The sequence below is a fragment of the Arvicola amphibius genome, chromosome 2 (assembly GCF_903992535.2).
Source record: "Arvicola amphibius chromosome 2, mArvAmp1.2, whole genome shotgun sequence".
NCBI classification, from domain to species: Eukaryota; Metazoa; Chordata; class Mammalia; order Rodentia; family Cricetidae; genus Arvicola; species Arvicola amphibius.
This window is the reverse complement of record NC_052048.2, coordinates 165,468,500-165,494,070: the sequence shown is the minus strand read 5'-3', so window position 1 is coordinate 165,494,070 and position 25,571 is coordinate 165,468,500. Positions and strand designations below refer to the sequence as shown.

At 41.8% G+C, this 25,571-nt stretch overlaps 1 protein-coding gene across 4 annotated transcripts in view; it reads right to left on the bottom strand.

The window, feature by feature from the left end:
* Positions 1–25,571, bottom strand: part of Met (MET proto-oncogene, receptor tyrosine kinase) — a 109,935-nt gene that overhangs the window by 19,613 nt on the left and 64,751 nt on the right. For all 4 annotated transcript variants that reach the window (XM_038318315.1, XM_038318317.1, XM_038318316.1 and 1 more), the window contains 10 exons: positions 24,545–24,705; positions 22,434–22,536; positions 22,190–22,326; positions 21,366–21,527; positions 20,503–20,602; positions 16,468–16,686; positions 7,675–7,821; positions 5,953–6,109; positions 5,638–5,778; positions 985–1,215 (listed from right to left, as the gene is read on the bottom strand). In XM_038318315.1, the coding sequence (XP_038174243.1) occupies positions 985–1,215; positions 5,638–5,778; positions 5,953–6,109; positions 7,675–7,821; positions 16,468–16,686; positions 20,503–20,602; positions 21,366–21,527; positions 22,190–22,326; positions 22,434–22,536; positions 24,545–24,705 (1,558 nt within the window). The remainder of the gene's footprint in view (positions 1–984; positions 1,216–5,637; positions 5,779–5,952; positions 6,110–7,674; positions 7,822–16,467; positions 16,687–20,502; positions 20,603–21,365; positions 21,528–22,189; positions 22,327–22,433; positions 22,537–24,544; positions 24,706–25,571) is intronic.

The following is a 25,571-nucleotide window of genomic DNA, read 5'->3' as shown; positions in this document are numbered from 1 at the left end:
ACTTCGGAGAAATAATGGCCATGTTAACACCTTCCATGATAAAGAATGTTCCGATTTTACAATGCATGGAGCGAGAAGACAATTACTGAAGCTGTAGACTCCAGCACAGGCGCACTGACTGGATTTACAGGCCAGTAATAAAACGCAGATGCACGCTTGTGCACAAAGGCCACTTTTCAGCGAGAAGCGACTCGCTCACAGCTCAGCTCCGGAGTGTGAGAGGACGCCGCGGAGGGCCAGCGTTCACACATGGCCAGTAGCCCTGTCAGTTTCTCCGGCAGCATGCTGACAGACGCCTGTATAGCTTCTTGTAGAGCATTTAGAAGAAAAGGGACCAGGAGTCATTCAGTACGAAGTGTAAAGGGATTTTAGGGGAGACTTTACGTCATCGCTTCTGGTTGGTTTCTATTTCTTGACAAATATTTCCTCCAATAGCGTTTATGCTTGCAGTTATTGATGCTCTGCTAGCTTATTGCAAGCAGTCATTCTGTGTGTGAAGAAAATTGGAGGGCACTGTGGAGATAATATATGTTGCCTCGGATCAGGGCAGGGCTGTAAATTCCCTGCCGTCCGATGCTGTCCAGCAGTGCCCAGGCTACTCTACACTGGGACTTCATAGACTTTGCTACTGCTCTCAGAAAAGATGGGGGTGAAGGGGGGTAAAGGACTGAAGAAATTGGCCTGATTTTTATGAGTAGGTGAGTGGCACTTTCCAAGCAACTGTAGTCAGTGTGAGCACTATGAGGGAGAAATGGGGTTATTTACTCCCATGTTGGGGATGTTACCCAGGAGTTTCCGTGCATAGGAAAGTCTCCAAGGATGTGCTTTTTAAGTCTGCATTTCTGCAGGACAAAACTCGAACACCTCATTATCAGTGCTCTGTCAGGGGCCCTTGGCATGGCCTAAGTTCCTAATCTGCAAACCAGGAGATAAAAGACTTACTGGAAAATTGTATTTAACAGAGAGCTGAGTGGAAACACTTACCTCTTCCTATGACTTCATTGAAATGCACAATCAGGCTACTGGGCCCAATCACTACATGCTGAACTGCTTGGACCAGCTCTGGATTTAAAGCACTGAGGTCAATGTGGACAGTGTTTTGTAGTAATGGGCTGGATATATCAGAATCTCCGCTCGTGAGGATGGGGGACAGATCTGCCAGAGGATACTGTACTTGTCTGCATGCTCCATTCTGAGAGGAGCTGGGAAGCTGGTCTGCAAGAGAAAGCACATAGGCACAGCTGTGAAACCTCACCCCCTGCAGCAGGCATCTGGGGTGGCAAAGGGAATCACTAAAGTAGGGAAATGTGGATTTTAACCTTAAAAAAAAAATCACTGAGCTCAGTGAGGCCGGGAATACCCTTTACAAAAGAATGTCTTGAGAAAAAATGGTAATGAATTAGAAAAAGGGTACATATGCATAGATATTTATATAGAAACACAGTTTATAAAGTGCTTAGAAATGCTCTTTAAAGTAGGCAGTGTTAACTAGGAAAGCTTGTTGGTCCTATTGGTTTCCTTGGGTATTTCTTGTTTGATTAGTAACAAAAAGTCATGCTTGAAGTTCATTTTTAAATGTATTCCACCTTTAAAAATTAGAAGCAGTGTGGAGAAGTGATGGCTTCTAGGTAAAAGAGTAAATTTCCTTAAGGGTGAAGGCCCCAGTGAAGACCATGCTTGACTATATGGCACCCCCAGGAGTATATTGGCAGCATATATTGGACTATATTAGTTATTAAAAAGAAGAAAAGGAAATAAAATATGTGTTTTGGGGGGTAGGAAATCAGGGGGAGGAGTGAGGGTAAAAATAATCAAAACATATATAAAATTCTTAAAGAATTAATAAAAATATATTAAAAAGAAAAAGAACCAGAAGTAGTAAAAGTGGTTAAGCAATTGCCCAGTGATAAAGAAAATGAAAAAAATGCTCTCTGAGATGACCAGTTATATGGAAATTATTAATATTATGGAGACCTATATGAATTCCTAGACAAGGAAATATGTGTAGCAAAATAGATACAATCAGTACAAGCTGAATACCCATTTCGAAAATACTTGGAATCAGAAAATGTTCAGAATTTGAATTTTCTTAGATTTTGAAATACTAGCATGGACTTTATTGGTTGGTCATCCCTGATCAATCTGAAATTTGAAATGGAAAATATAAAACTTTTAAACTTCTTCAAAGTATCCCAAGTCTTAAGGGCTGGGGAGATGGTTCAGTAGGTAGGAACACTTGCTTTACATGCAGGAGGATGTGAGTTCAAATATCCCAAGTTCCCATATAAGCAAAATAGCATTAGGAAGCGAAGGCAGATGGATCCTAAGAGCTTCCAGTCAGTCTGGCAAATAAGGAGAACTCCAGCAACAGTGACAGACCTTGTCCTAAGGGAATAAGGCCAAGAGTGATAGAGAAGGCACGTGACATCTTACTCTGGCCTCCACATGTAGATACATGGACATGCATCCACACACACACATGTGTCAGCAACACACACACACACACACACACTCACACACACACAGCTCTCATAGAGTTTTAAAATGATTTTTGATTTAAAAATTTTGGGTTATGCCGTTTCAACATGTATCTATAATTGTATATTGCTGGAAATACAGAAAGCTACATTCTCAGAACTGAGAGCCTTGCACAGTAGAGGTAAGTTCTCAGCTTGTGGTAGTGGTCACAGAGTGTTATGGCTACTAAGAGCAGACAGTTCGGACTGTGTTAGTGTGCTATATCACTGTTCATTTGAGGAGATTTGAGCATGGCTGTTTCCCATTAGCCCATCTTTACAACCAAAGCATGTGAGAACTTAAGGTTTCTTTTGCAAAGGAACGACACTTTCATCCCAAAGTTAAGGGGCTCTGGCACTGAGTGCTCTTAATCCCAAATGAGACAGAAGCCTTTGTCTTTGCCCTTCGCTGCTTTGCCCTTCCCAATGGCAACCATCACCCACATCAACGGTGGGACACCAGGAACACAGCAACTGGCCGGCAGGGTGGGTGTGCTTGGGCTCGTGCGTGCATGCATGTATGCATGTGTGTTTGCGTGTGTGAGATGAAGGGAAGGTTAGGTGAGCAGTTCTCCATCACACAATATTGTTTGCTTGCAAACAAACAAGAGAATCAGAACACGGGAAAGCTGATGATGTCATGTCTAACCCCACTTATGCATGTTTAGTGTTTTCCTTAGTACATCTTTCGGTTAATAATACTTAGCCAGGCAGTAAGTCTCAAAACTGCCTCCAGAAACATTTCAGAGGGGCCTTTAGAGTCATAATAATCAGTAGCACAAATAAAAAAAAATGCAACCTCAGTGGAAGGCTCTAGACCATTTAAGAGGCTCCTCCATAGCTGGTTGGGTAAATAAAAAAAGGAAGACTCCATTTCCTGGCTGCTCCTTCAATGGCAAGGAATCAGGTTCTCCAACCTTCCCCAGCGATCACACATGCAAATTGGGCTTCTTTAACCCAGCTCCTTCCTTCTCACTTTCCAGACCTTTGCACCCAGAGAGCAGAGCTGTAAGTTCCCAAGGGCCTAGGGAACAAAGGTCCTCCTGAAGGGAAGTTCTACAGACGGAGCGGAACCTTTATTAAATTCAAGTACATAGAGACACCAATATAGAGCATCCATGTAGACCCAGACTTCTGGGTTTCCATGGCAAAAACTGTTCTCACCAGCTACAGAAAGAAAGGTCTGCACTTGCTGTGGGACAGGTTTGGATCCCCAGGCCCTCCTGATCTTCCGTTTGGGTATCCCTCTTTTTTTTTTTTTTTGGTTTTTCGAGACAGGGTTTCTCTGCAGCTTTTTTTTAGAGCCTGTCCTGGAACTAGCTCTTGTAGACCAGGCTGGCCTCGAACTCACAGAGATCCGCCTGCCTCTGCCTCCCGAGTGCTGGGATTAAAGGCGTGCGCCACCACCGCCCGGCTGGGTATCCCTCTTTTGCCCATTTAACTATTCCTGTCTCCAAGAAGCAGATTCAAAGCAAGCAGGAGGGGGGAGTTTGTTTTCTTAGCCACGGTGACAAATGTTTGGCAAGTGAGGAATGTAGAAGATTAAGAAATCTTACATATATTAAACACGCAGGCATGAACACATGCATGCACACACATGCACACAGTAATAATAATAACAATAATAATTTTAAAAGTGAGAAAGCAAGCTGGTTCAGGAGGTAAATGTAATTGCTTACAAGCCTAGTGAGCTAAATTTGATACCTGGAACCCACGTAAAAATGGAGGGAGAGAACCATCGTCACAGAACTTTCCTCTGGCCATACACATACAGATGTGTGCATAAACACACACACACACCCCACACAATTTAAAGATGAAGAACACCATCTTTATGTGTGTGTGTGTGTATACACTGCGCATATGTGTGGAGGTCAGAGGTCAGTGTTGGTGTCTTCCTCAATCACTTCCACCTTATTTCCCTAAGAATTTGCAGCTGCTCAGCCAATGGACTCTTAGGATTGGTGCCCGACAGGTCCAGGCCATGTGACTTTTACGTGAGCTCTGTAGATACAAACTCGGGAGCTCAGGTCCTCTTTCTGGGGCTGTAAACTTTCCATAGGCAGTCATCTCCCCCACTGAGGATAGCTTTTTAAGAAGCAATTAGTTGTAAACCTCAGTAATCCCAGGTTAGAGCTATTAAACATGGATATGAAAGACTAATTATATCTAAATTTTAAAAGCATGCACTAAGCTTGATTTGTTCACATTCTTAAAGGATTGGATTTCTTTCCAACAGTGACTAGAGTCACTTGGGGCATTCAAAAATCTCCAGAGAGCAACTTAGGTTGCTAAGTCTCAGGAAGGGCAACAAGCGGTGAGAAACTTCGAATGCTGCCTGTCTCACTGCTGGTGTATTGGCTTGATGAGCAGCCTCTGACTCCTAGGTATCCACAACTGTCTCTGACTCACTTTATTTACCCAGTGGTAAATATTCAACAGGGAAATGCTTGCACTTGACTCATGTCCTGGAACTTCTAAAGATAATGGCCCTGATACAATATGGACATTTTGCTTTGTGCAAGACAAGTTTAAATAAAACAATGTGAAATGCCCTGGCCAACCTGCCCATTCTTTAGACTGCTGTTTTGCAAAGCAGATGATGCTGATGAATAGCACCACTGGAGGTTTTTCTTGGATAAGACTCAAAATATATTCTGGTCATAGATGGTTGTGGGTAAAAGCCATGCTTATTGAAAAAGCTTCAAAAGGCTACTAATGGTATAATTCAGAAGATTTCCCCCCCAAATATAGCATTTTAAATTTATTTAGATAGAAGTATTTTATAATATACTCTTCCTGAATGCTTAAAGAGAGCGTCTAGATTTTTTTAAGCATTTCCCTGAGATAAGTGACTTTGCTCAAATGATTCTAATGTGAATCTGGCTGTGTGTGACCAGAAAGCTTGCAGATGCTAAAATTCCAATATGTTACCTGCATGAGTTTGATTTTAAAGTGAAGGCCATGCAATTCTGTACAAGTTAAGTATTCTTTTGGCAAAGGTCAACCATTTTTTCCTACTTGTATAAAAATATGAGGAAAAAGCTAAAAGCAAGAACAATGCCATACTTCAAAGAGGTCTATGTACAGATATTTCTAAAGACAATAAACTGAATTATACCTTCTGGAAAAGTAGCTCTGTAGTCCACAGACTCATTTGAAACCATCTCTGTAGTTGGACTTACACTTCGGGCACTTACAAGCCTATCCAAATGAGGAGTGTGTACTCTTGCATCATAGCGAACTAACTCACTGCCCAGATCTTAAAACAGAGAGAAAGAGAAAACTTGTTAAGACTTGGTTATCACAGGTCTCTGCGCCCAGAAGTCACAGGCTATATGAATGTTTATTATACAACCCATATGTCCTCATGGCAATATTGAATATAATCACTGTACTTCTACAGCAGTTTCTTTGACAATACTAAAATATTCACCTTTAATATGCTTTCTCTTTCTCAGCCAAAGGAAGAGCCCGAGTAATAATAAAAGTATTAGTGATATTGAGACTACACCGACAATCAATCCTGTGAAATTCTGATCTGGTTGAACGATCACTTTTCCAAGGACAGTTGAAGAGATTGCTTGCTTCCACTAGAAAAAAATAAGAAGGGAGAGTAAGAATTTGGCCAAGGCTGATACAAAATATACACTCTATGTGGAACCAAAGTTCCTCTGTGTTCCCATTAGCACCTGGTGGTCATCATGCTCGAAGCTGCATTATGACATTCAGAACAAGAAATTCCTCAATTTTGTCCCAGTGTTCAGGTAAGTAGGAAATATTGATTAACTACTTTGATTGATACGCAGCTATGATACTTAGATAAACAATAATAGTCTTTGATCTTGAGGAACTAAAGTATATATGAAGGGAAATGGGTAGATCAATTATTCTAATGATACCATAGAAGTATGAGCCAATAAAAATTGATTATGTCCCATTTGTGGAGGGTGGAGTGCATAGCAGAAAAGATTTCTCATAGGAAGAAAAATCATACTATAATAGGATAATAAAACCTCGTATTATCTTTATTTCACTTTGATAATAATCTCGTCATCATTTCTTCCAGCCCCAGGGCTTTGTGATTTTTAAGGTTAAAGGTCATTTTGAAATTTCTCCTCTAGTGTCCACATTCAGTCTCAGATTTTGTAATTCGTTTTGTATATTTCCATTTCCTCACATTTTTAGAAGACTTCAGGAGTCCCTTAAAACTACTTTTTCTTGGGCATGCAATATCTGGTATACATAAAGTAAGACATCAATCAGGCATAAAATGGAATGAACTACAAAACAATTGCCAAGTAAAATAAGCCAGATGCCAAAATACGAATATGGTATGATTTGACTTGCATGAAATACCTAGATCAGCAAATTCTTAGAGAACGAAAGATTAGAGGTTACATGGGCTGTTGGAGATTAGGGTACGGCATTCTTGTTCACTGGATACCTGGCATCTGCTTGGGAAGTTTTTGAGTTATACAACACTAATCGTTACTCATATGACAAATACAATTCATGTCTCTGAACTATACATTTAAAATTATTAAAATGGCAAATTTTATGATATACGCGTGTTACCGCTATTTAAAAAAATTAACAATCACGCCATAGCTAATCTATTGAATTGTATACTTCAAGTGGCAAGCTGTTTGGTATGTAAGCTATATCACAATAGAGTATTAAAAATGAAGAAGGCATGTTCTTGCTCTGTGTATGTGGAAGAAGATAGTATTCAACAATTGAGTTTCCACCTTCGTCTGCCAAGCAGACATATCTCCTTTTATTTATAGAGTTCTACATGCTGGGACCACTGAAGTGGGAAGTCTCTTGGCTGGGTGAAGAGCAGGAGAAGGAGCTCTCTTGCGTTTGTACTTGTGCCTTTTGAGAATGACAGCACATGTTGGCAAGAGTATGGGATAGTGGAGAAGTAGTGTTGGTAAGATGACTTCTGAGACTTACACTTCTAACCCAGGGGAAAGAGACAGTGTGATTAAAAAAAAACCCTCAACATTTCTCAAATCACAGCTAGGAACTGAGGCTGAGCTGATGAGCCAAAGTCAACACACAAATGAGCCTTAATGATTTATTTTAAGCCTCCTGGTGACATAATTACACTGGCATCCTTATTTACATCATGAAAGGCATGCAGGAACCCCACCTCTATATTTAGCTCGCTGTTCAGTTTCAGCAGGTCATTGGGGACTGTACATAAAACAGCTTCGGAGTGCCAGTGTATGCTCTCACAGCTCCGATTTCCAACTCTTAGCACTTCACCTTTGACTGCTTCAGGGTCAATATCATTTCCCTGAAAGGGAAAGAGAAAACAAAACGAAAAGGTCATTAACACTTCACAGGTCAGTAGGAATGCTGGCAAGTTTAGCAGGCACACAAGAACACAGCGAGCGTAGATGATGTTTTCCAAGACGTCTGATTTTGACGGTACCCATTTTCAGAGGGGGTTGAGCCAGTTGAAAGGGAGTGTGAGCATTTCAGGACACAAATGAGGCAGGAATGAGAAGATGCGCTATCCCCACAGATTGAATTTTAGAGAAAAGGAAAGGGGATCTTGCTTATGTCCTTATTTTGAAAACTGTCATGCATGATCGTCTTATTACTGTTTTCAGGCTGAGTATGGGTGTTGGATGAAAAGAAAGCCAGTTTTGAGTTTAGTGGCTAAGCCTGCTGAATTGCTTAACACTGCCTTTTGTAATGATTCACTTTTAGAATCACTCGGAATGCTTTGAAAAATACCAATGCCAAGGTCTCGTCTCCAGAGAGCCAATATAACTGCCCCATCGATACATTCCTTTAGCTGTTTGGCTGGGAAATTCCTCTTCATTCTTCTTGCCTGGTTGAACCCTGTACATAAGTAAATTTATTTCAAAGAAATTCCCTGAAGATGCAATCATTAGGACTTGAGAGCACAATTACATTATTTTGGACAATTACATAGTTACTTGAGGACTTTTAAACATTACCCAACTTGTCATAGTTAACTTGAGTTAGCATCAGGAATGTTTAAAACATCAACATTTTGTTCAAGAGACCAATCATTAGCCTCAGGAAAGAAGTGCAAACATAAATACAATTTTTCATACCATACTTAATGAGTAGTTATTTATTAAACAGGTTGTTACTTGGAGGAGAGTGCTATCAAAACCCATTACTATTTTTCTTATGGACAAAGAACAGCTCCTAACAGAGACAGCTCAGCCCCGCAACTTCGTTTTACATACTGAGTGTGTCCACCAACTGCTTCCCTTACAGTATCTCATGGATACTGTGGGAAGATCAGATATCTTTCAGAAAGAGGAATACCTGAAAGAAGGTGCTTCTTTATATTCTGAGAACCTGTGGAAGAAATGAATGCAGACAAACCTTATCCTTATCATATTTCCAGAGGCGGTAGGAGCAATCTATTGATCTACTTCAGCCACACAGGATAATTCAACAGAGAAGCACATAAATCTCACGGGTCACTTTGGGGCTTGAAAATGACAACTTGTTGGTTAGGTCTAGGAAGGGCGCAGGCCTTACTCACAGATTGGAGGGGATTCAGGGAATGACAGAGAAAAGAGATTAAAGAGCTGGAGGGCTTGATTTATGGGAGAAGCACTCGCATGTGCCTTGTGGGCTTAGGTAATAGCTAAGGGTGGGGGAAGGGAGGCCTGCAATGCATGTCCCCTTCAGAACTCATTCTCTCAGGCTTAGGATCTCCTAGGATCTTAAAACTGAAGAATAAACAGCCGAAAGACCGAATCCTGCTTAATTCATAACCACCAAGGAGCTTGCGATGAGTACTGACTTAGAGAACATGTTACCGCCAGCATTGTATATGAAAACTGCTTTTAAAGTTGAAAACATAGATACAGTAAGAGAAATCCCAGCAGCTGTGACAATAAAAGAGGAACTGATATCAAAGCAGGAAGGCTAAAAATAGATGCAGCTTAGTTTTTGTATTTAAAGCAAGTGTGGCTTTATTAAGCCAGGGAAGAGAGGTTTAAAACTTTCATTATTGATATCAACTGGTTATTAAGTAGAAGAATACATGTGAAAAATCAGCTCAGGTCGGCAGGCATTCAAGTGACAAAAAATGTTTTCTAAATAAAACGGCACGAGTGAGAGCTTAAATTCCTTAGACACAAAGGGCAGCTCAGAATGCCAACGATCTCATTCTAGCCTGTAAAGACTCCGGGTATTTTGTCATTGCTGATTTACACGAGGGGAGCTAAGCCTCAAGAAGGGCCTAAGCCACAAAGCAAAGCAAATTCTATCTGACATAAAAATCTACTTACCACCCAATGAGTGTTAGCGCCAGGTCTAGTTACTGCAGATATGAAGATGGATAGGAGCTTCTGGCTGCCACTGAGATGCTAAAACAAAAGCCAGGGACTACCCATTTGTCTCCAGTGGTGACATTTTGTTTGTGCTATAATAAAGCTTGTCTGTGGATCAGAGTGTGAAGGGAGCCACTAGTTAGCCATAGAGGCCAGGTGGTCGTGGCACACACACCTTAAATCCCAGTATTTGGGAGTCACACACCTTTAATCCCAGCACTAAGGAGGTAGAGACAGGAAGGAATATGGCTGAGTGGAGAGAGGAATATAAGGCAGGAGGAGACCGGAGATCAGGGCATTCAGAGGACTTAAAGAGACAGGATATGATACCCCATTCGGTCTGAGCTTTTCACAGAGGTAAGAACTAGTGACTGACGGCTCTGCTTCTCCAAAGACCAGCTAGAAAGCACGCTACAATCCCCTTACCCCCACTCAGGTTTTGGGATGCCACTCATTCACGACTGTGACAGAACAGAATAGAAAGAAGTCAAGGTAGGTAGTATTTATTAAAGCAGCACTCTAGTTGAAAAGATCCAGCAAGTGTTTGTAGCCAGGCAGCCACAGGAGAGTTCAGCAGTGACAGCGTGAGGTACAGGTTGCTAGCTAGAGAGAAGCCATGCAGTGAGGGCGTTAGCAACAGACAACCAGAGACCTGGTGACTGCGGTGGTGGCATTACATTTCACTCAGAGAATCTGAGCCCTTCTCTATAGAATTCAGGCCAAAATTCTGTCTCAGAAAGCGGCAAGCCAACCCCACAGGATATCCGCAGAGAACTGGGGGAACAGCTTCTAGGAAACGCGAGAAAAGCTGGATGGACCAAAAGTCAACTAATTTCATCACTAGCCACGTGGGAGTTTTTATTTAGAGACCCTTCCTGAGACAGCGTGTTAACACAAGCACCTCCTATGTGCCCTGGGGTACCTTTCCCATAGAATGCCTATCAGTGTGTGCATCTCAGGGAAATACTACTTGAGAATAAAGTATGAACACCATCAACATGAGTATGTCTGGATGCTGGGCCAAATGACGAGAAAAAAGGAACCCTCCCATCCCGCCTGGAGGGAGATCTGACCTCATGCCTGCAGTAAGCTACTGAGAGAAGGGAACAGGCCAACCTTTAGCTGGCTGGGGCACCAGGCTGATTGGATTGTCCCAGAGTGGTACTCCTTTCTATATGTCCTTAGTGCCCAGACACTGATGTCTCGTTCCTTACCTGTGACCCCCATACTTGTTCTCATGTTCACAGTATCAGTTCAAGTCTCTAAATCTCACTGTGGCCCATCTTGAACTACTTCTATGGGGTTCCTGTCTTCCTCTCTCTTGAGTTTTCAGAAATGACTTTTGAAGCATGCCTAAGCACAGCTCTAGGATAAGATAGCCCCCTCCCCCGGACTGGGCAGCCAGAGGTAGTCCTGTTCCAGCATTGGATATGGCACTTCTTTCTATAGAATCTATGCATGTGCAAAAAACTCATATAAAATGACCAGGGGAAAGCATATCACACACACCCCACACACAGTTAAAATAAAACTTAAAAATGTTTAGAGTGAAATAGATACGATCACCTGATAAAATTGTGATTATGGGGGTGGGGGAGGAAGGGAGGGCAGAAGAAGAAGAGGAGGGGAGAAGGGGAGGTGTGAGAAGAACTTGAGGGAATGGGATAATTGAGATGGAGGAAGGACAGATATGACAGCAAGGAAAGAGATATCTTGATTGAGGGAGCCATTATGGGCCTATCAAGAAACCTGGCACTAGAGAAATTCCCAGGAATCCATAAGGATGACCCCAACTAAGATCCTAAGCAGTAGAGGAGAGGGTGACTGAATGCAGTCAGACTGATTAATATCTTAAATGCCACCATAGAACCATCACCCAGCAACTGATGGAAACAGAGGCAGAGACACACATCGGAGCTTTGTGTGAGCTCCCAAAGTCCAATTGAAGAGTGGGAGGAGTGAGAATATGAGCAAAGAGATCAAGACCATGATGGGTTCACCCACTGAAATAGTGTACCTGAGTTAATGGGAGCTCATCAACTCCAGCTGGATAGGGAAGGAACCAGCATAGGACCAAAGTAGACCCTCTGAATGTAGGTGACAGTTGTATGGCTGGGGCAGACTGCGGGGCCACTGGTAATAGCATCAGGATTTATCCCTACTGCTTGTACTGGCTTTTGGGAACCTATTCTCTTTGGAGGAATACCTTGCTCAGCCTAGATATAGTAGGGAGGGCCTTGGACCTTCTTTAAAGCAATGTGCCTTACCCTCTCTGAGGAGTGGATGGAGGGGTGGGAGGCAGTGGATGGAGGGGAGGGAGGGGGAACTGGGATTGGTATGTAAAATAAAAAAGGTAGTTTGTTTTCATTTTTTAAAAAATAAAAAAGTTTAGAGCTATTTCACTCAAATAAGGGTGTGGAATCTATATGTCACATGATAGAAAATTTCTCTATTATGAAAAGTACTTTTATATTCATTAAATGAAAGTGCATAATGAGAAACACTAACTCAGTGAATTGCATTGAATTTGGACTTGTGAGAGTTGAGTTTGAGTTTTGCTGTTAGCTCTCTGAGGGATACCAAGTCAATTAATTCAATCTTCCTAAACCTGCTGATTTATTTATTAATGGGGACAATACTCACTCACCTCCTAACCTCCAAGGAACACATAAGATTTAAATGAAATAACATACACAAAAATCCTTGTGTTGATTGCTAAATCCTTCCTAAACACGAGCACTATTTTTGACAGCACCCCAATGTGCACTAGCAAAGAGACTGTTTTCTCTATGACACTGTTCACAGGCATCCTCGTGGACTTGAACTACCTCAAACATCTATGGGTTCCTAATCTATTACCAGGAGAGACCAATAATTCATATGATTGAGTTCTTTTGCACTGAATGTGGTTGTCCCCTTTGTATAGTTACCAGGCCAAATAAGTCACTGAGGCAGATCTCACCTCTGGGACTGAAAACTATCAGGACTCTTTCAAAACCAAGGATTCTTATCGGTATATCTGACTGAGGAATGTGAGCTCCTCTTGGCAGTAAACAATAAATTTTATTGTATGATTTCTCCATAGATTTTGCTTTCCTTTTTGTCCCCCTGGCTTAGAACCCCTATCTTCCTATCTCAGTTACCCACATGGGGTTACAGTCATACAGTCAGGCGCCACTGCCCCTAACTATCAGTCACTCTCCTCCTCCTCCTCCTCCTCCTCCTCCTCCTCCTCCTCCTCCTCCTCCTCCTCCTCCTCCTCCTCCTCCTCCTCCTTTCTTCCTCCTCCTCCTCCTGCCCCTCTCCTTCTCTTTCTCTTCCTCTTTCTCCTCTTCTTTCTTCATCCTCCTTCTCCCACCCCTCTCTGCTTCCCCTCTCCTCCTCTTCTTCCTTTTTCTTCCTGGCTTTGTGCATGTGCGTGTTTTTTTAGCGTAGGTATTTTGAGTGCAGGTACTGGCATTGTCCAGAGAGTGAACAGAATCCTCTGGAACTAGAATTGCAGGTAATTGTGAGGCCTCTGGCGTGGGAGCTGGGAACCAATCCTGAACTCAGGTCTTCTGCAAGAGCAATAGATAGTCCTAACCACTGAAACACCTTTCCAGCTTCCACTTTTTTCTTTCCCTTTTTTGTTCTTTTTTCTTTTACTAGTGCTGACAATTGAGCCAGCTAGCTAAGCACCCTACAGCCCAACCACATTTTAGTACTACATCACTTTCATTAACGGGAGACAAATGCACTTTGCACTCCTGTTTTCAATGGCAGTAAAACAAGTTCGAGAAAGCGTTTTAACAAAGACACCCCACTGGGTGTCCAAGAGAGGCAGAGGCTTCAAAGTGATCTATTTTAGAAATCGATAAAGGATTAAACTGCTGCCACAGCAAATAGGATCACACACCTTAGATTTCCTCCTGTACGCATAGAAAATGGAGTATGGGAAAAGAGCAAATCGTGTCACTAAAACAATAGCCCCACGCTGCGCTGTCACCACGGGAATACAGCGTTGGGATGTGGCAAGTGCTATAGACTTGTTGAGAAAATGAGTGAACTTTACATAGTCAAGAAAAGGGACTGCTTTGTGCCGGTCTCCGGGGATATTGGGCCAGGTTGGAAACACCATTGACAGACTTAGGATGACGTTAAGCCATGCTTTTCTTGGTCTAACAGCTTCACGGGGCATTGAATAACTGCTGTTTAATTTATAGAAAAGAAGTTTTCTCTTCCATCAAACACTGGATTTGAAAGGGTAGATAAAGAATCCCTTGTATCTAATCTGTCCATCATAGACGCTGGAACAGGAATATAGCTTTTGTGGGGGGGGGGCTTAAGACTATTTACACACAAACCTTTGTTTTCATCAAGAAAAGCCAAATGGAATCTTTCAAACAGCAAACACAGTAATTGTTGAAAGCGGAAGGTCACACTAGATTAGTTTTATTGAGGGAAAAAAAGAGGAAGTGATAAAAAGCTCTTTCTCTTTTTCTAAAACTAATTAAAGCAGCAGATGAAAGAACTTTGGTGTGGCAAACACACTGTTCAGTGAAGCAGGTTTTTCCATTTAATTTCATGCTGGGTTTACTTAATTATTGTACAAAATGCAACAGAGAGGTTAGCGATTGTGTGAGTGTGCATTTGTGTGTGAGTTAGTTCAGAGATAAAAATCTCCCTGAGAGAGAGCAGAACTATTTTAGCGGAAATGTCACTCGGTTGGAGATGACCCTTGCTGCCCACATCACACCTGAGGGAGGGCGACTCTGCCGGTTGCGCTGCTCATATCCACACTCAAATGCTCTCTGAAGACAAACATTTCCAGTGTCTCAGACAACAGGCCGTGAAGGATGAATATTTTGCTAATTAGATAGACAATGGAAAATTCAAATCTTGGTAGTTTTGCTAGTTTTCTTATTATCTGAAGTAAAAATATCTGAAATGATGCCAGAGAGCTGATTTAAATCCTCCTTTTGTATTCTTATTTATTCCATTCCTTCTCAGACCCTAGCCTGCCTTTAGTGATTTTTGTCTGCAGCAGGCTGTCTGGACAAGGTGCTCTGTTGCTATGTTTTTAGGGGCTAATGTATTCCCAAGGTGGTAGGAATCCAGATCCATTTATAAAACAGCTTATGTTTGACTACACCTAGGAAATGGCCCCGTGTGTAAAGGGAAGTTAACTCTCCGAAGTCAAGGTAGAAAGCTGGAGGCTGTGCCATGCATCTATGATCACACTTCTCCTATGAGCTGGGAGGTAGAGACAAGAGAATCGCTCAGAAAGTACAGGTTGCCGGGCAGTGGTGGCACACACCTTTGTTCCCGCACTTGGGAGGCAGAAGCAGGTGGATCTCCATGAGTACAAGGCCAGACTGGTCTACAGAGTGAGTTCCAGGACAGCCAGGACTGTTTCACAGAGAAACCCTGTCTCGAAAACAAAAAACAAAACAAAACAAAAAAACTTAAAAAAACTAAAAACAAAAACAAAACAAAACGACAACAACAACAAAAAACACCTAAAAAAAGGGGGGGCCAAAACCCATATGGGGGAGAACTCATTATTTTGCTAAACAGGCTGTAACCCTCAGACTTCATTAAGGGGACTGTCTTTGTACATTGGATAATGGATCATAGAGAAACTTAGAACTGGTCACAAATGGAACATTTATATCACCCTCTCCTCTCTAAGCTTCAATGACTACATCTCGGAAGAAGGGGTAGAAAGATCACCAGAGACAGAGTTGGGGAGGAGTGACTTCTGACATGGTGGGACTCTTCATTCATGGACTTGTAGTTGCTCGAACAAAGCCTGTACATGAGCCTGCACCCCTAACTAGGAGCCATTGACAGTTGCTGGCATTTTGGAGATAGATGATCCATTCTTTTCAGACTGTGGTCCTGGTAGGTCCACCACAAGTACATTTCAGCGATGGCCCCACATCTGTGAATATATGAGACTGGATTTGCTAGGCTCTTAAAAAAAGAGGACATGAAGTTAAGAGGGGAAGGGCAGGTATCTGGGGCGAGTTAAAAGGAAGAGTTATAAGGAGAGAGAGAGAGAATGCCATAGAAACAAGGTACGAGGAGAAAAGGGGAAAAACTGAAAAGTTGACCTCTGATCTTCAAATATTTGCTACGGCATGTATGCCTACACACACACACACACACACACACACACACACAGAGAGAGAGAGAGAGAGAGAGAGAGAGAGAGAGAAAGAGAATTTCACAAACTACATAATATAAGGAAATACAAAGCTGCAACCAATGCATTTCCATCAAGGCTCTCACTGTTTATCTTCCAGTAAGCACATTTAGGTGAACCACACAAGAGTATGTAAAACATCATCAGGATAGCATCACGGGGAGCCTCTTTGACAGATTTATGCTCAGCATTTGTTACTTTTCAATATATACACAAGGAAGGGGTCTTAAATGCTTCATTAAAAAGCAATGCATAATTACACTTATCTTTTCGTCTTATGCCAAAAAGATTTGTTTTCAGTGCTTTGATATTTGTTGGTATAGAATAAGATATAATGCCCAAACACAATGACTCTATTGATATGGCTATGAAGTCCACAACGCGATTCAAGTTCATTTAATAAGGAAGTATTTTAAGCGATTCTTACCTTAATTTCTAGTACATTTTCATTGCCCATTGAGATCACCACTGGCCTTTCAAAAGGCTTAAACACAGGATTATGCACATAAGCGAGATCAAAGTGCTTGGAAAGGACCCCGTCCAACAGGAAAAAGGCTTTGGTCTTCAGGGGGAGTTGCAGGTCCAGCTGTTGCAGGGAAGGAGTGGTGCAGCAGATGATCTCCGAGTTAGAGCGATGCTGGCATGCCTACAGGAAGACAGTTTCCCACCGTCAGAGGACACAGGCAGCATCAAAACGATTCGGCTATCGCGTAACTTCAGAATCCACCCAAACCACATTGATTGTCAAAAACGTTCCCCATTTAACTTCCTAACGTTGAAGAACACGTCAGGAAACATGATAGGTGTAAAATGTTCCAAACAACTGTTTTTTTTGGAACCCAGAGTGTGACAGGCAGAAGCTATGGTGATGTAGCTGCAGCTGGCCTTCCCTCCATCACGTAACTGCTTAGGACAAGGTGGACTGCTGGGGGAACCGCCTCCGCGTTTTGTAAAGCAGCTATGGGCAAACAAGGGCTGGACTTTGAGAACTTAGAAGTCCTTGGTTCCGATCTCACTTTTAGGTTATGAGAAGCAGGGTGATGGCATCACTCAGAAACTGTTTCCCCACTTAAGAACTACGACTGAGGTTTTCTTCAGTGTGGGAAGCTTCACGGTAGAAGGCTTCATACCCTGGTTCCATGTGGTTAACATCACAGCTGACCATGTTCATGGAACCTCAGTGTGTTAACGGATAAAACACTCTACAAAGTTAGTCTCCTGCGATGTTCCTGCTATTCCTACAGGGAGGTGGCATGCTATGCCATTTTTAGGTAAAGACACTGAGCTCAGAAAAACATACTTCATTCAGTCTGGTTACACATCTGAGGGGTGGCGCGCCCGCAACCAAGGCCATTGGCATCAGCGACCACTATCATCACCGCCGAGCCTTGCGTCTTTCTCACTCCGTAGCCTCTCTAAAAAATTCTGTCCACATTACAATGGCTTTGTTGCTATTATTTTATATCCTTTCAGCTCTCATTTCCAATCTTCCTCTTTGAAATTCTGATTTATGGAATTTTGGAAAATGCAGTTTCCTCCTGATTGTACTTAGACGAAAGCCAGTCACACAAAGTGCTGTATTTAAAGTCAAAGGGTTGCGTTACTCCCCCAAGGAAAAGACAAACAGGCAACAACATCCCTTAGATTTCCTTTTCTTTGACAAGTAGAGTTGGAGATAAAACAATTGCTTATGCCCACAATAGCAAAAGACCTCAGGATATACATAAAAAGCACAGAATTTGCTGTGTGATGTTTTCTCCTTAATAATTTAAAAACTAACTCAGTATTTAAAAATCTATGTTGGAATCAGATAAGACGGAGAGATAAAAATGAATAAAATAGATTGCACTATCTAATTTTATATAAAATAAAATGCCATAGTTCTAAGAGCTATTTATTCCTATCATCTTGTAAAATGGAAATGAAATATTTCACTGCTACCATATTAATTCTCTGTATAATAACAAGAACCTAAAAAAAACACAGATTAATTTGCAGGATTCTGGTACACAGCATGCATTAACAAATTAATCTACGTTTTTGTTACATTAATTATTTCTATATTTTAATGCTGTGAGTTTTCTGGAGTTAAAAAATTATTCTAGCTAGATATAGATCTACATCAGACATCACCATTAAGTTTTTATTTGCTAAATAATAAATAAGTTCAATTCATCATAGCCAACCTTATACTCTATATGCCACAGGGAACTGAGAAGGAGCATACACCGCTCCATAGGCAGTGTTTAGAAATGACAGTAAAGGAAGGGATAATGAAAGAGCAAACAGTAAAACATCCCTTAAATAGTTCACGACTATCCAGTACTAACATGCAGAGCTATTGTACGCTGTGTTTCTGACTCAAACAACAGAAATTTGTATATTTCTATATATAAGACAGATAAGATTTGTATGTATGAGTCTTCCTTGGTGGTATGCCTCTCATATCAGACACCTGAAGGGTTTCAAGTAAACATCTGATTATAAATAAATGGCCGAAGCTGAGAATTGTTCTGTAGATAATGTTTGGGTAAAGAGATGAAAGCAATCTCCCCCATTATTTTAATAATGGAGGCTTGTTCTTTAGCAAATGAATCATTTATCAGAGCCAACTTTAAAAAGTCACATGCCAACACCAAAGGGGGGGTAACTGTTATTTTTATTTGGTTAAAGCAAAATTGTATCTTGGTTGTGGAGAACGGACGTCTCCTAAATTAATATCAGTGGTATTCTAACTTTGTTTGTGGCCACGTATGGGGATCGGCTTCCAGGTCCTTAACTTCATGCCGTGACTCCCTGGAGTACCATCTCTCGGAAATATGATAAGAATCTAATAACACGCGTTAGAGGTGATGCAATGTGGGTGCTTGAGAGGGTCAAGGGAAATCTCATTTGGGATGACCTTTTTGTTTGGCGATTTAGCTTGACATTTTTAGTCCCAAATTGCTTTTCGTAATTAAGGAACGGAGTAGCTTTAGTCTTTAAGAAATATTGGATGGGGAATTTCAATGAAAGTGCTATAATTCAATCTATCACTTGCCTAATTGAGAGGGTATGCGGGAGAGGGCACTTGGAGCCTTTACTCCAGGTAGAGCGCATATGTCCAGCGAGAGTGTGGCATTTCATCGCAGAAAAACTGCATCTTGCTCTATGGCCGAGGCCAGCCTTAGGCTTCTGGTCCTCCTGCATCCATCTTCAGGATGCTGTGATTATAGACACATACCACCATGGCAGGCCTTATGTGACCTACTGGAATTGTCAGAGCAGCAAATGGATCCATCGCCTTTAAGGATAAGTTATGGTTGAGTGTGCAAATAAAAAAGGAGATGTAGAGAAGTGAAAAATACCACCAACACCTAGGATTAATATATTCTAATGCTTTCTTGTTTCTTGATAAAAGTACTTGATTAGCACGCCGTGGGTGCCAATAGAGACAAAGGCAGTGGGACGGAGATGCAAGGAAATAGGTTTTAGATTCATAGCCTGAAACGCAGCGTGGTGGGGCAGATGTTGTGATTTTATTTATCTATTTTTTATAATAATTTAAAATTTCCTAACTTCAGTAGTCTAAATCATGTCTTTGATTTTATATATGTTACAAGAAATACATCTATCTGTAATGTATGTGTACCTGTAATGCTTTTCTATGTATAATTCTATGTATGATATAAACTTATCGTTTTGCTTATTGGCATCATGTAGTATGTATTTAAAGAAAATCAAAACGTATAAGCATGACTAAAACATAATATTTCCTCTTCTCACTCTTAAAAATGTCTATCTCACATCTTTTACTTAAAAAAACATATTAAAAGCTGTGTTAGGTTTCCATTGCTGGGAGAAAGCTCCATGAACCAAAACAAACTTGAGGAGAGGCTTTTTCATCTTACAACCCTGGGATCACACTCCGTCAGAGGGTCGTCAGGACAGGAACTCAAGGAAGGAGTATGGAAGCAGGAACTGAAGACCGCAGAAGAATTCTGCACGCGGACTTGTTCTCCCTCTGTAGGTGGTCCTATCTTTCCCAGGACCATCTATAGAGGGCGGGAACCACTCATACTGGGCTGGCCCCTCCAGCATCAATGAGTAATCAAGACAATGACCCCCCTCAGACTTGCCTGCAGGCCAATCTGATGGAGGAGGTTTCTCAACTGTGGTTCCCGCTTCGCAGATGAACCTGGCTTGTGACAAGCTTGTGTTTGTACCAACAATTTTGAAAGCTACTGAGTCAAACTGAAGGTCTTCATTGATATATAAATGGGTGTGTGCATGCGCGTGTGCGCTCACGTGTGTGTGTGTTCATGTGTAAATGTGTATGTATGAATGTGATTGCAGTATCAGCACAAGATTCTATTGTTGAATAAATAGTGCCATTTGACCTCTGCCGCAAAGATTCCTCGTGAATATTAAAGGCAGCCTGGTGGTGGCGGCACGACTCCGAGCAGCCACTCCAAGGACTTACCACGGTGTAGTTCAACCCCACTTCATGCACATTTATGACCAGCTTGGGGATGCTGACTGAGTTCAGGTTTTTTCCAATCCCTGTTATTGTGCTTCCACCACTGGCAAAATAAAAGAGAGATCAGGAATAATCAGCGGTTTTCCACCAAGTCTTTAGATATTACTCAATGATAATGAGTAATAATGTTTTATGCTCAATGATAATCTTAGAGGGCTAGCCAGAGTTGAATGGGAGCTTGGGGTAACACTTCTCTGGAAATGTGAGAGCATTTCAAAGAAAATTTTGTAAGCTCTAGAAATGTCTGCATTTTTACTGACTAAATGTGGAAAAGAAATGGGTTTTACACTCTGAAAAATACAAAGGAAAATGTCCGCGATCATTGTTGTGAGACGGTAGAATGAGCAGAAACAAGAGTGGCTGAACTCAGTCCAACAAGATACACAGAGGGGGAAAGTGTGTGTAAAGGAATCCCGGAATCCCAAGGAGGAGAGGCAAGGGAAAGGTGGCTCTGCTGTCAAGAACTGCGCTCAGCCGAGAGCAGACACAGAGGCACACGCTCTATATGACATAGGTATATATACACTACGGCACTGGGTTGAACCATTCTTCTCTAAGTTGTCTAAAGCATAACTGGATGAATAAAAGCATAAAAGGAAGAATGTTTCTTGGCATGAGGTGCCATCGATAAAGTCAAGCTGTCCCTGAATCCCAAATGTAATTTCCCACTGAATCGCAAAGGTGCCTTCAAAAGAAACACCACTGCATTTAAGCGAGGGATGAAAACGCGAGGCTGCTTGGTTGTTTCTGCAGCCAAATCGTCCGTCTGTTCTCGCTCTTCTCCCCCGTCGGCAGCTTTCACTTACCTAATGAAAGATTTGGTCGGGTAGATTTCAGAGACCATGGGGTCCTCCCGGTAACTGAAGCTGCTCGTCTCTCGGTTAGCTAAATCAATTTTCAATTTCACGGGAAACTCGGCGGAGATGGTTTGGGCCGGGGTGTAGCATTCAAGAATACTATCTGATACACTGAACAGAATCAAACAAACAAAAGAACAGAGAGGAGGGGAGGAAGAAAAGCAGATGTTAGTTATTAGTGATATACATAATCTAAAATTATATCTGTAAGTCAAAAACCATAACCCTGTGGAGTTTCCTGAGGTGGTCTAGGAGACATGCTTTTCCTAGTATAGGTTGTTTACATTCAACTGGATCCCACACTTAGCCTTGTTGAAAGGCCATCCGTGACTTCAAAACAGTTGGCGGTTCGGGCAACCTTCAAAGTACATTTGGTACTGGAGCAAACTTAGCTGCTTCAACTCCAAGAAGGAGAAACCTAACTACCTTCCAAATGTAACATCATATGTCTTCTTTAGCCTTGAATCTTGACAGAAATGCTTATTTTGATGTAATGCCAATAACCAGAGCCTCAAGCTCATGCTGTAGCAGGGATAAGACTCAGTGCAGCGAAAGAGTGGAGAGCAAGACAAAACTCAGAAGGGGGATAAAGCAATAAAAAGGAAGGGTAGAAAAACCAGCAAAGGGGGCGAATGGCTCTGGGAAGCAGGGAACCCTCAGCAGGAGAGGAAGTCATAAATAAACATCTTTACTATGCTTTGTTTGCACAAACGCAAGAGAGCTTGGCGTGATGCGTCAGGTACATACATTAATACGACAAAAAGTTCCAATACCTTTTCAAAGTACATGTTTTCCCACCAATCGAAATGTGTCTAGAATTCCCGCTGTTTAGATATTTTCCAGTTAATGTGAGCAAAGTCCCTCCAGCCTTAGGACCAAAAGTTGGAGAGATGCTTGTTATTACAGGATCCTGAGTAGGGAGCAAAACAAAAATGTAACTGGTAAATTCCATCATTTAAGTAGATGAAGTAAAGATCAAACGTCCTAGGTAATGAACACAGTAATGCTTGGACTTACTACATAGGAAAATGTGCTGTATTGTGTTGCCCCTCGACTGTTGGAGATGATTACAGACACATTGAAGTGCTCACTCATCGCAGGACCAACTGTGCACTTCAACCTAAAAAAAAAAAAAAAAGAAAAAAGAAAGCAAGACTTAATATGTTTCAAATGCACATGCATTTTCTGGCTTTCTGGTTTGGCTGCTAGTTGGAATTGTGAGCTCATGACCGCAAACGGCAAGCTCGGTTTCATGGAAGCATTAGGTCAAAAAATCACAGAATTCTATCTTTTGAGTGATTACGCCAAACTTTGTATAAACCGTAATAGGAAACTTCAGACCTCACTATGGCAGACTTCACCAGCTAAGAAGTGCACGATAATCTAAGATTGTAAAATTACATGGTTGGCACATGTAAGATAATGATTGCTATCTCAACAGCATATGAAGCAATGTGCCATCGACGAACAAGCCAACTCTCTTCATCAACTTATGCCAGCAGCTATATTTCTGGGACTGTAGTTGTGACAAGTCTATTTAAATCACTGAGAGGAACAAAACTATGGCAATTTTTCCATAGAATAATTAATATTACTGTGCCATGTAGGGGGCATCAGTATTCGTGTGGAAGCCAGAGGTCAACCTTGGGTTTTATTTCTCAGAGGCCACCTACCTGGTTTTGAGATGGGCTCTCACACAGGGACTGGGACATCCCCGATTAGGCTAGACTGGCTGGCCAGCAAGCCCCAGAGATCTTCCTGTGTCTGCCCCAGTGCTGGATTACCAGTGTGCACCATCATGCCCAGTCTTTTATTGGGCACTGGGTACTGAATTTGGGTCCTTTTACTTGCCTGGCAAGCACTCTGGCAACTGCAACATCTCCTTAGAAGCCAACAGAGCCAATTCTTCATCAGTAATCTTATATAGTTTAATATGTAATACATATAATATAAAGCTGAATATAATTTGTTTCACTAAGTAACTCCTAAAAAAGAATGCATTGTGTTTCTTCTTTATACATCTTAATTCATCTTGCAATAATGAGTTTTTGAGAACAAGGGATGTTTCTAGGGTGAATTTGCTTTTGTCTTTGGGCTAGCAAGCTCGACATTAATTGGTTTTAGTTTCACTAAAATGTATATGTTAAGGTCTTTTATGACACTGGAATGAAATCTATTAGATACATTCACTCTCTCGAACAGGTTCAACCAGAAAGATTCAACTGTTCAAACTGCATTTGTTTGCTACTACAATGTAACAAGTAATTCCTGCATGACCCACTCGCTGTAGAGTTTAGAGACTGGAGGAGGGAACTTGACAGTCTGTCGGCTCTGATCCCTTAGTTTGGCTAGGCTGCACCGCAGCTTTCTGAACTTTAGGTAAGAATGGAACTGACACCTCTCAGTGTTTGGGGAGATGCCAGGATGACAGAGCGTCTATTACCTGAATATAAATTTAAGTTCACCAAGAAAAAGTGTCTCAGAAGTGTGGTGGATGGCGTCACCCCTGTTGAGAGGACCAGCAGGTGGGTCGTGATAAGAGGACGGACCCCACTGTTTACTGATGTCCACAGGAGGCTTTGGGAACAATGTTGGAGAGGAAGGGCCACGATTTCGAGTGACAGAGACAGTTTCTGCAGAGCTTTCATTTTAGTAGAGTTTCAAAGCTCCTGGAAGCCTGGCTAGTAGGACGTTTCGGTAGGTAAGGTCACAGGCCTCGAGACCTGACCTTATACAATCCTAGCCCTGGGAACTACTATGGAAGGAGGCCACCAAATTCCTGGAGCCGTCTCGCGACTTCCACACGCGATGCTCCGTGTGCGACAGTAGGCATAGGTTTTCATCACCACACAAAACCAGTGGAAATACAAGTATTAAACTCCAGCTGCGCATAAAAATTAAATCAAGCAAACAAGCCAAAAGACAACCAGTGGCTACTGAATGCATCTTTTCTTTACCGAGGCCACGTCACCCTTTTCTTTCTCCGAGTCTCTCCAATGCAGAGACCGGTCAAGACCCTTCTTAATTCATGAACAACATGTTGAGCATTTTTTCTTTTTTAGAAACTGTAATTAAAAGCCCACGCCTGTCTTCCAAGCCCAGCCCAGCAAAGCCCCTGCGTTCCTTACGTATTTGTTGTGCTCTCACTTAGGGCCAAGGTACAGCTCTCATTGCCAAGCAGAACTTTGGTTTTCTTTAAATCAAATTTATTATTCTTCTTGAATCCAAAGTCCCAGCCACATATGGTCAGCATCGTTCCTCCTTCAAGGGGCGCGCTAGTGGGGAAAACCTACAAGGATAAAACAGAACTTAAAAGGAAAATACAGCGTGATGTGATTTTTTTTCATACTGTGGAAACCAAACAAACTACGTATTATATTTTAATATTTATTTTTATTTTGAGAAATTTATGTGTATATGTTTTTGTGTGTGGGTTTGTGCCTGTGAGCACATTGACTATGAAGGTCAGAGAGGACATTTGATCCCCTAGTCGAGGAATTACAGCTGGAGTCACCAAATATGGGTGCTGGTTTTGTGTAGGTAGGTGCGGGTCCTCTGGTAGGCATCTCTCCAGCTCCCTGGATCTGCTTTATACGTACCCATTTGTATTTTTTACACAAGATTTTCAGTACTTTTAAATATGGTAACTATTTGATACATAACATACACAAAATTATGTAATATTTAACACAAACAACACATTTCTATTGGGGAAAAAAATCAAAACTAAGAGATCCACAAATCAGCATTGTAGTAATTTTTCTAATTCTCTTTGGCATTGTTTTACCTCATTTTAAAGATACTTTTCCTCATATGCGATGTTCAGTGAACAAAAGGCTCATCTTTGGTGTGTTAAAAGTGAATTCTGGAGGCACTGAAAAGACGGTGGCAGCCATGATAAACCATAACATGAGGCTTCTATGCCGTCTGGAATACAACAGTTCCTAGACTAAAACTATTTAGGCAAAACACCCTTCCAAGTTAAAAATAAGCTTCTCGTGGGGAGCCGTGCGACAACTGAGAAAGGAAATGCTCTTTTGGGGGGACACATTGTAAATTGTGCTGTAAAGTACAATGGTGGGAAAATGAAGTGTGAAGATGAAGAGACTCCGACCCCGCCTAGGCCTGCACCACAGCCTGTCCGGCAGCAGGCTT